The sequence below is a fragment of the Neovison vison genome, chromosome 4 (genome assembly GCF_020171115.1).
Source record: "Neovison vison isolate M4711 chromosome 4, ASM_NN_V1, whole genome shotgun sequence".
Classification (NCBI taxonomy): domain Eukaryota; kingdom Metazoa; phylum Chordata; class Mammalia; order Carnivora; family Mustelidae; genus Neogale; species Neogale vison.
This window is the reverse complement of record NC_058094.1, coordinates 219,812,665-219,823,456: the sequence shown is the minus strand read 5'-3', so window position 1 is coordinate 219,823,456 and position 10,792 is coordinate 219,812,665. Positions and strand designations below refer to the sequence as shown.

General features: G+C 40.7%; 1 protein-coding gene across 1 annotated transcript; it reads right to left on the bottom strand.

Annotated features, from left to right (window-relative positions):
* Nucleotides 1–273: 273 nt before the first annotated feature.
* On the bottom strand, nucleotides 274–1,279 carry LOC122905464 (olfactory receptor 6V1). The gene has a single exon (XM_044247035.1). The coding sequence runs from the start codon at nucleotides 1,240–1,242 to the stop codon at nucleotides 274–276; it is 969 nt and encodes a 322-aa protein (XP_044102970.1). The 5' UTR covers nucleotides 1,243–1,279.
* Between the last annotated feature and the right edge of the window lie 9,513 nt (nucleotides 1,280–10,792).

Here is a 10,792-nt window from a genome sequence, read left to right as displayed (position 1 = left end):
CCATGTACTTCCTTGTACTGAAAGTCTTACTTCTGGCTCCCCAGGCTCTGGGCTACTTTCAGAGTTCTTGTAGCCATCAGTGGGTATGGGGAGCACCTTCATGGTGGCCTATGAGAGCCAGACACTGAGCACTGAGGATTCACTGTAGTTACCTTGCTTCCATGTTTCCATAGAGGAAACAACCTAAAGAAATTCAGCAGTGGTCTTCAGTCTGGTACTCTGCCTCCTCTCTGCATAGAACTGCTTGACTGAAGTTGGCCGGGTTCCTCAGTCTCATTGTAGTGCCTTGTGGAGGCCTTTAAGCCTCTGCATCTGCCCTCGTAGCACTGCCTTGACTGTCTCATTGCGGAGGGTAAGGATAAAGGGACTGAGAAAGGGGGTGAGGACTGATGTCACCAAGGCTATGGTCTTGTTGATTTCCACAGAATGTGCTTTGCCAGGCCTGACATAAAGGAAGATGGTGCTGCTGTAACCAATGAAGACCAGAGTGAGGTGGGACCCACATGTAGAGAAAGCCTTCTGACGGCCGGTAGCAGATGGGATCCTCAGCACAGTGGTTACAATATACCCATAGGAGATGAGGGTCACCAGGAAGGAACTGAGGACAAAGGCTAAGGCCATCATGAAATCCCAGAATTCCAGCAGACTGGTGTCTGAGCAGGACAGCTGCAGCAGAGGTACGTTGTCGCAGAAGAAGTGGTTAATGATGTTGCCATGGCAATAATTGAGATAAGCCCGGGAGAGGACAGTGGGCACCATGACTAGGAAGGGAGCTGCCCAGGCAGCCCCTGCCAGCCTGACACACACAGCCCAGCTCATCAAAGTGTCATAGTGCAGTGGGTGGCAGATGGCCACAAAGCGGTCAAGGGCCATGTCTGACAGGATGAGGAAGGAGGTGGAACCTAGGGAAAAGTAGAAGTAGAACTGGACCATGCAGCCAGTGAAGGAAATGACTTTGTGGGTGACCAGCAGGTCTGAGAGCATCCTGGGCACTGCAGTCATGGTCACCAAGATCTCCAACAGGGAAAAATTACCCAGAAAGAAGTACATAGGAGTATGTAGATGGGTATTGGCTATGACTGTGATTATGATGACAGTGTTTCCCATGAAGGCAAGAAGATAAAGCACGAGGAAGGGCCCATACAGCAGAACCTGCAGCTCACCAAAAGAGGAGAAGCCCAAGAGGACAAATTCAGAAGGGTGGCTCAGATTTGCCATGATCCAGGAGCTGAGTCCCTGCATAGAAAGGAAACAAAAGACAGAGATGCAGAGGCAGAGATAGCAAGACAGAGAGACAAAGAAAGAGAGAAGGGGAGAAAGAGGAGAGAGAGAATATCATTGACCATGAAACAGAGACAGAAAGAGAACCGGGGAAGCAAGACAAAGTCAGTGGCCAGTGATAAACAGAAAGAGAGAAAACGGGGCAGGTGCAGGGGGGGTCATAGAATTAGAGCATGGAAAGCCACTGATAAGGAGGGAGACAGGAGTGGATTAAGGATTAAGTATTCTGCTACTGCAGAGTAGCAGACAACAACATTTCAGGAATAGGAAAGAAGGAAACAAAAGAAGAACATAAAATTAAGAGGGGAAGACCAAATGTGTGAGAGGGAGAAAAAGAAAAGCATAGGGAGGAGAGGAAACATGGGGAGAAAGAGAATTATTGTAACTCTGGGCTAAATGTTGGTGCTGGGGGCGTCTAGTTATGACTCAGAGACTGTGTAACAAGATTCCTTTTGAAGGGTCCCCTCAAGACATTCTGGGCTGTCTCTCTATTGAGGACGTTCACTCATTCCCATTTCTCTAGCTATGATCATGAAATTAATAGAAAATCAGAGTTTTGAGTTAATAAAGTAGCTTCCTTGGATAGGGTCTCTAATATGTGCTTGCCAAGATGGAGAGTTGAAAAGATACACAGGGTCATGGAGATAAGCCTCAGAACCAGGTGGCTACCCTGCCAGTGACTAGAAGGTTGTTAGCATCCTACCTCATGGTGTTGCTTTGTTGCCACAGTGTCTCCCCTCCAGGGAAGTGCCTCCCCTCCAGACTCATGTCATTCTTTCATGGTGGTTTGGGGCATAAGTTATGACCCTGTGTTTGAACACTGTTCTGAAACTTACTTTGTGGAAATTAATCTGCTCTTTATAACATGCTCTCTGAACCTCACTTTACTCAATAAGATGAAGATAATGATGGCACTGGCCTCTAGGGTTATTGCAAAGATTAAATGAGTGAACTACTTAGTAAGTGATTGGCGCATACCAAGTGCTCCACAAACAACTGTTGTCATTGTTATTGTTATCCTATGGCTGCCAATGGTCTCAAATTTTTCTGGCCCATCATTGCTCCACACTTCTTCAGGGCCAACACATGGAGTGTGTAAATATGTGTGTGTGTTTATGTGTGTGCAAATATTTCCACAACTTTATGCTGCCTTAGAATTTAAGTTTACTGAAAGGATAATTTCAAAAACTTCCAATTGTCAAAGGAAATAAACACTATAATACGAACTATCAGAAATGGAAAGAGCAAAGATGTATATAGTTATACTCTGGCTTTCTCTCTGGCCCTATAAAATCTTTATCTAATGCTGTGACTTGACCACTAGCAGTGGTATTCCAGTTTAAAGAAGATTTGTCCTTCCATTAGCTTCTATCCATCCCACTGATAACCCATAAGAGTAGGTCTAAAATCTATACCCAGCACTGATAAATTCAAATGCAGTCTTTATGTCTGTACTGTACAGGAGCTCAAGGCATATGTAAGCCTAAACCACTCACCTTAGCCTCTAAGTGTCTTCCTCTCAAGCTGTTCACTTTAAGAAATTCATGTCAAAATTTCTGCCTAATCAGTTCATTTTGTAACATGAAGGACATGAGAATGTGGTTCGTTGCTCTTGGGTGGTATCTTACAGCTGGCAGTAGTGGAAAGGGACTTTTGTACAGCTGGAATAGCACTGCTAGATGAATGACAGACTCCTCAAGATACAATATCTCCAACCCTATGCTAATTTCCTAATTAAAGCCTTACCCTGTATCACCACAAAGACCAGGGCAGCAATACTGATGAGGGACAGGAACATGGAAAAGAAGTTCTTCCGGAGACCAGAGGGGAAGTTGCTGTCTTCTCCCCTTCTCTCCCAAGGATGAGTGTTCTTTTTGGTTCTCTCTACCCACCACACGTCCAAGCTCCTGGTTTCTTGATGTGATTTAGAGGTAAGCTTATGCTGGATGGGAAACAGACTCCAGCAGAGTGTTCTTCAGTGGAATGATGGGAGAACAAGGAGTCCTCTGGGGATTATAAGGCACCGATGTTATTCCTTAGAATAATGAGCAGTGTTGTGTTCTGAGGAAGTAAAAGATCTGAATGAAGAATAGGATAGATATCTAGCAGCAGATGACTTAAGCTGGTTCCATGGCAGTGTATATGCTCTGACCCTTCCTGGACTGAAATTATGGCAGACTGAATAGATGGTCAGGGTTAAATACAGTTTTCATTTGGAGATTTTTGTCTCACTCCCAGATCCAGGATTTGAGATCAGAGTTAGGGAAAGTAGGCATTGGACCACATGACCCTTTTGTCTGAATTCTCCAGTGTCATCCGTAGAAGTTGGAGAATCAAAACAGTAAGCTTAAGAAGAGATATCTTCTTCTTAGAGGCAGGGCTCTTAATAGAAACATCTTGGGAACTGGGCAGCCTAAAGGGCCTGCCTCTGACTTTTGTGAGAAGATGTACACCTTAGAGATGAAGGCAATATGATAGAGAATGAAGCTCCCTAGTTAACTTTGAATGACAGTCCTTCTCCCCAGAGAACTTCAGACTTTGTGGATGTCACCCCACTTAGCCCCACCCACAGACAAATAATAACTAGGAATAACTAGGAATATGAAGCAAGAGCTTTCCCATGAAGACAGTGCAAATGGGTCCCAAGTGTTTAAGTCCCACAAGGGCCAGGCAGAGTTGGTCTGGCAATCTTTCTGTAGGACCTGAGTCTAGAAAACTGAGTTTTCAGGACAGAGCTTTGATTGCAAAGAAGTTTTTAGGTCATTCTGGACAGAAATGGGATGATAGAAAGCATATTGCTACTCCCTCAACACTACTAAATACTATTAAAATTAATTGAAGATTGGGGCGCCTGGGTGGCTCAGTGGGTTAAGCCGCTGCCTTCGGCTCAGGTCATGATCTCAGGGTCCTGGGATCGAGTCCCGCATCGGGCTTTCTGCTCAGCAGGGAGCCTGCTTCCCTCTCTCTCTCTCTCTGCCTGCCTCTCTGTCTAAAAAAAAAAAAAAAATTAATTGAAGATACATGTTTGGGTCTGTGTCTGAATTCTCTGTTCTATTTCATTGGTGTGTATATCCACTGATCTACATGATATTATGTCAATGTCAATAACACACTCTCAATTATTGTAGGCTTTATAGTAAGCCTTTAAATAAGATTTGTGAGGCCCCCAGCTTTGTTCTTTTTATATATTATTGGGTTATTCTAGAGCCTTTATATTTGCATATAAATCTTAGAGTTAGCATTTCAAAGTTCAAAAAAAAACTTCTCAGATTTTGATTAAAATTGTGTTGAATCTTTAGACTAAGTATTGGCTTTCTAACAAAATTGGGCCTTCAGATTCATGAAAACAGAATATTTCTTCATCTATTTAGGTCTTCTTTAATTTCTCTCAGCAACATTTTACAGCCCTAACTCTTGCACATAGTTTGTAAAATATATCCCTTAGTTTTTCATGTTTTTGGATTTTATTATATATTATAGATTTTATTTCCATTTCCAGTGTTCTTGCTAGAATATAGCAATAGAACAGATTTTTGTATATTTAGCTTTTGTCCTGTGACTTTGATAATCACTTATTAGTTCTAGTACTCTTTGTGGATTTCTTAGGATTTTTTACATACAGGATTATGTAATATGTAAATAGATAATTTTATTTTCCAACTTATGCTTTTAATTTCATTATCTTGATTTATTTCATTAGCTAAGTACAATGTTGAATAGAAGTGAGAACAGATATCCTTGCCTTCCTCCCCATCTTCCCTGAGGGGAAAACATTGAGTCTTTCATTACTAAATTTCATGTCAGTACTAGGCTTTATGTTAGGTTCTATTTATAGGTTAAGGAATATTCTTTTTGTGTCTAGTTTGCTCAGGTTTTTAAATCAATGGATGTTGATTTTTGTAAAATACGTTTTATGCTCCTATTGAAATGATCCTGTGGTTTTTCTCTTTACTTCCATTAAAATGGGAAATTATATTGATTAATCTCCAAAGGTTAAATAATATTTGCATTTTTGGAGTAAAATCATGACTTTGCTATAGTATGCTATTCTTTTTAGATATTGCTGAATTTGATTTTTTTTTTAATTTATTTTCAGCATAACAGTATTCATTATTTTTGCACCAAACCCAGTTCTCCATGCAATCCGTGTCCTCTATAATACCCACCACCTAGTACCCCAACCTCCCACACCCCCGCCACTTCAAAACCCTCAGATTGTTTTTCAGAGTCCATAGTCTCTCATGATTCACCTCCCCTTCCAATTTCCCCCAACACCCTTCTCTCTAACTCCCCATGTCCTCCATGCTTTTTGTTATGCTCCACAAATAAGTGAAACCATATGATAATTGACTCTCTCCGCTTGACTTGTTTCACTCAGCATAATCTCTTCCAGTTTCATCCATGTTGCTACAAAAGTTGGGTATTCATCCTTTCTGATGGAGGCATAATACTCCATAGTGTATATGGACCACATCTTCCTTATCCATTCATCCATTGAAGGGCATCTTGGTTCTTTCCACAGTTTGGTGACTGTGGCCATTGCTGCTATAAACATTGGGGGTACAGATGGCCCTTCTTTTCACTACACCTGTATCTTTGGGGTAAATACCCAGGAGAGAAATGGCAGGGTCATAGGGAAGCTCTATTTTTAATTTCTTGAGGAATCTCCACACTGTTCTCCAAAGAGGCTGCACCAACTTGCATTCCCACCAACAGTGTAAGAGGGTTCCCCTTTCTCCACATTCTCTCCAACACATGTTGTTTCCTGTTTTGTGAATTTTGGCCATTCTAACTGGTGTAAGGTGATATCTCAATGTGGTTTTAATTTGAATCTCCATGATGGCTAGTGATGATGAACATTTTTTCATGTGTCTGATAGCCATTTGTATGTCTTGATTGGAGAAGTGTCTGTTCATATCTTCTGCCCATTTTTTTTAGATTTATTTTTTATTTACTTTCAGCATAACAGTATTCATTATTTTTGCACCACACCCAGTGCTCCATGCAATCTGTGCCCTCTATAATAGCCACCACCTGGTACCCTGACCTCCCACCCCCCAACCCCTTCAAAACTCTCCGATTGTTTTCCAGAGTCCATAGTCTCTCATGGTTCATCTCCCCTTCCAATTTCTGCCCATTTTTTGATATGATTGTCTGTTCTGTGTGTGTTGAGTTTGAGGAGTTCTTTATAGATCCCGGATATCAACCTTTTGTCTATACTGTCATTTGCAAATATCATTTTGTTCTCTTCAATTTAAAAGTAAATAAACTTTTGATTATAAGTTTGGATGGTAGTGGATGAGGAAATCAAGAGTACTCCTATCATATAGTCTTAGACATTGTGCAAATCAATCCAAAACCTTTGAAGTATAATTTGGTGTCAATAAAAACAGTAGGTACACTGTATCTACCTTTTGACTTGAAAATTCTAACTCTAGGGTTTTGTACCAGAAATAATAGTACCTACAGACTTAGAAATTTCCAAGAATATTTATAACTTTTTTTCATAGTGAAAAGGTAATCAATAAGAAAAATTGATCAAGATATCTAGGTAATAAAGAATGGGATATTTATATAATGCCCCCCATATAAACTATGCCCCCCAAAAAGGAAGGAAAATGTGTTGATATGAGGAATTATTTTTTGTAAATTTTTGGTTTAATTGCATATTTTGTTTTATTTTATTGAGATTAATTGACACACAATATTACATTAGTTTAAGGGCTACAGCATAGTGCTTTCAACTCTATACATTATGCTATGCTCACCACAAGAGAGCTACCACCTGTCATCATGCAACACTATTACAATACCATTGATTATGTTCGTTATGATGTACCTTGCATCCCCATGACTTAGTCTGTAACTGAAAGTCTGTACCTCCTACTCCCTTTCACCCATTTTGTCCATCCTCCATCCCCCACCCCTCTGGAAACTACTGGTTTGTTCTCTGTATTTATGCATCTGTTTCAACATTTGTTGTTTGTTCTATTTGTTTTATTTTTTAGTTCCACATACCAGTAAAATGATATGGTATTTGTCTTTCTCTGTCTGACTTATTTCACTTCGCATAATACCCTCTGGGTCCATCCATGTTGTCACAAATGGCAAGATCTCATTCTTTTTTTTATGACTGAGTACTATTCCAATGTGTGTGTGTGTGTGTGTGTGTGTGTATGTGTGTGTGTACAACATTATCAATTCTTCTATTGATGGACACTTAGCTTCCAGGTCATCATGCTTTGTCTCCCCCTTCCCCAATTCACTTTTCCTTTCCTTCTCCTAATGACCTCCATGTTATTCTTTATGCTCCACAAGTAAGTGAAACCATATGATAACTCTCTCTGGTTGACTTATTTCACTCAGCATAATCTCTTCCAGTTCCATCCATGTTGCTACAAAAGTTGGGTATTCGTCCTTTCTGATGAAGGCATAATACTCCAAAGTGTATATGGACCACATCTTCCTTATCCATTCGTCTGTTGAAGGGCATCTTGGTTCTTTCCACAGTTTGGAGACCGTGGCCATTGCAGCACACTAGGGTTCTATTTTCTCCACATGCTTGCCAGAACTTGGTATTTCTTGTTTGTTTGCTTGTTTGTTTTATTCTAGCCACTCTGACAGGTGAGGTGACATCTCCTTGTGGTTTTGTTTTGCATCTCCTGACAGCTAGGAATAATTTTTCATGCTGAGTAATTTTTCATGTCCATTGATGATGATTAATTTTTCATGTGTCTGTAGGCCATTTGTATGTCTTCTTTTGAAAAATATCTATTCAGGTCCTCTGCTCACTTTGAAATTGGATTATTTGGGAGCTTTTGGTGTTAATGTGTATAAGTTCTTTATATATTTTGATATTAACCCTTTATCAAGTATATCTTTAGCAAATATCTTCTTTCATTCAGTAGGATACCTTTTCACTTGGTAAATGGTTTCTTTCACTGTACAAACGCTTTTTATTTTGGTGTAGTCCTAATATATTATTTTTGCTTTCATTTCTCTTTCCTGAGGAGCCATGTATGGAAAACTGTTGCTAAGACTGATGTCAGAGAGATTACAACCTATATTTTCTTTTATTTTGTTTAAATTTTATTCATTTATTTGCAAGAGAGAGACAGCAAGAGAGGGAACACAAGCAGGGTGAGTGGGAGAGGGAGAAGCAGGCTTCCTGAAGAGCAGGGAGCCTGATGGTAGGATTTACCCCAGGACCTTGGGATCATGACCTGAGCTGAAGGCAGCCACTTAATGACTGAGCCACCCAGGCAGACTTTACTGACTATATTTTCTTCTAGGAGTTTTATGGCGTCAGGTCTCAGATTTTGTGTTGTTAATTTTGAAATTATTTTTTGTGTAAGAAAGTAGTCATTTCATTTTTTCACATGAACTGTCCAGTTTTCCCAGCATCATTTATAGAAGAGAGGGTTTTTTGCATTGTTTTTTCTTGCCCCCTTTGTCATAGATGTACTGTATAACCAGGAGATCATTTTGAGAATATATTTTATATATTGTGAAGTTGGAGAGAAAATGTCATAGAACACATATCCAGAGCATTTTATATAAAAAATGTGCAAATACATGCTTGGGAAATTTCTCTAAGATTATATGGCAGTCTGGGTGGGCTTGGTAATATGAGGAGTAGGAAGGATGATTATTTCTACTTATACCCTTTTGCATCTATTGGCATTCAGAGATTTTAAAAAGCATATTACAGGGGGGAGGAGTCAAAATGGTGGAGAAGTAGCAGGCTGAGACGACATCAGGTAGCAGGAGATCAGCTAGATGGCTTATCTAACCATTGCAAACACCTACAAATCCAATGGGAAAATGAAGAGAAGAAGAGCAACAATTCTAGAAACAGAAAATTGATCACTTTCTGAAAGGTAGGACCTGTGGAGAAGTGAATCCAAAGCAACAGGAAGATAGACCACGGTGGGGAGGTGCTGGCTCCCCGCAAACAGCAGAGCAACAGAGCACAAAATCAGAACTTTTAAAAGTCAGCTATATGTAGAAGAGTGAAACTCGACCATTCTCTTACACCGTACACAAAGATCAACTCAAAATGGATAAAAGACCTCAACATGAGACAGGAATCCATCAGAATCCTAGAGGAGAACATAGGCAGTAATCTCTTTGATATCAGCCACAGCAACTTCTTTCAAGATATGTCTCCAAAGGCAAAGGAAACAAAAGCGAAAATAAACTTTTGGGACTTCATCAAAATCAAAAGCTTCTGCACAGCAAAGGAAACAGTCAAGAAGACAAAGGGGCAACCCATGGAATGGGAGAAGATATTTGCAAATGACAGTACAGACAAAACGTTGATATCCAGGATCTATAAAGAACTCCTCAAACTCACACACACACAAAACAGACAATCATATAAAAAAATGGGCGGAAGATATGAACAGACACTTCTCCAATGAAGACATACAAATGGCTATCAGACACATGAAAAAATGTTCATCATCACTAGCCATCATGGAGATTCAAATTAAAACCACATTGAGATATCACCTTACACCAGTTAGAATGGCCAAAATTCACAAAACAGGAAACAACATGTGTTGGAGAGGATGTGGAGAAAGGGGAACCCTCTTACACTGTTGGTGGGAATGCAAGTTGGTGCAGCCTCTTTGGAGAACAGTGTGGAGACTCCTCAAGAAATTAAAAATAGAGCTTCCCTATGACCCTGCCATTTCTCTCCTGGGTATTTACCCCAACGATACAGATGTAGTGAAAAGAAGGGCCATCTGTACCCTAATGTTTATAGCAGCAATGGCCATGGTTGCCAAACTGTGGAAAGAACCAAGATGCCCTTCAATGGATGAATGGATAAGGAAGATGTGGTCCATATACACTATGGAGTATTATGCCTCCATCAGAAAGGATGAATACCCAACTTTTGTAGCAACATGGATGGGACTGGAAGAGATTATGCTGAGTGAAACAAGTCAAGTGGAGAGAGTCAATTATCATATGGTTTCACTTATTTGTGGAGCATAACAAAAAGCATGGAGGACATGGGGAGTTAGAGAGAAGGGTGTTGGGGGAAATTGGAAGGGGAGGTGAATCATGAGAGACTATGGACTCTGAAAAACAATCTGAGGGTTTTGAAATGGCGGGGGTGGGGTGGGAGGTTGGGGTACCAGGTGGTGGGTATTATAGAGGACACGGATTGCATGGAGAACTGGGTGTGGTGCAAAAATAATGAATACTGTTATGTTGAAAATAAATAAAAAATAAATTAAAAGAAAGTCTGCTCCACTGAGGGACATTGCTCCAGAGGCTAAACCGGGGGTAGCCCATGCAGGGTCAGAGTAACCCTAGGTCCTGTGGGGTCATAGAAGTACCGGGGGTGTCCGAGTGTCACAGAGTTCGCAGGTATTAGAGCAGGGAAGCCAGCTACAGTGACAAAGCCGAGGAGTGAGCTCTCAACTCAGGGTTACCTTGAACTGGGCACAGGCTGCATGAGCTCAGAGCACAGCTGGAGGCCAGGGAGATGGAGTGACTG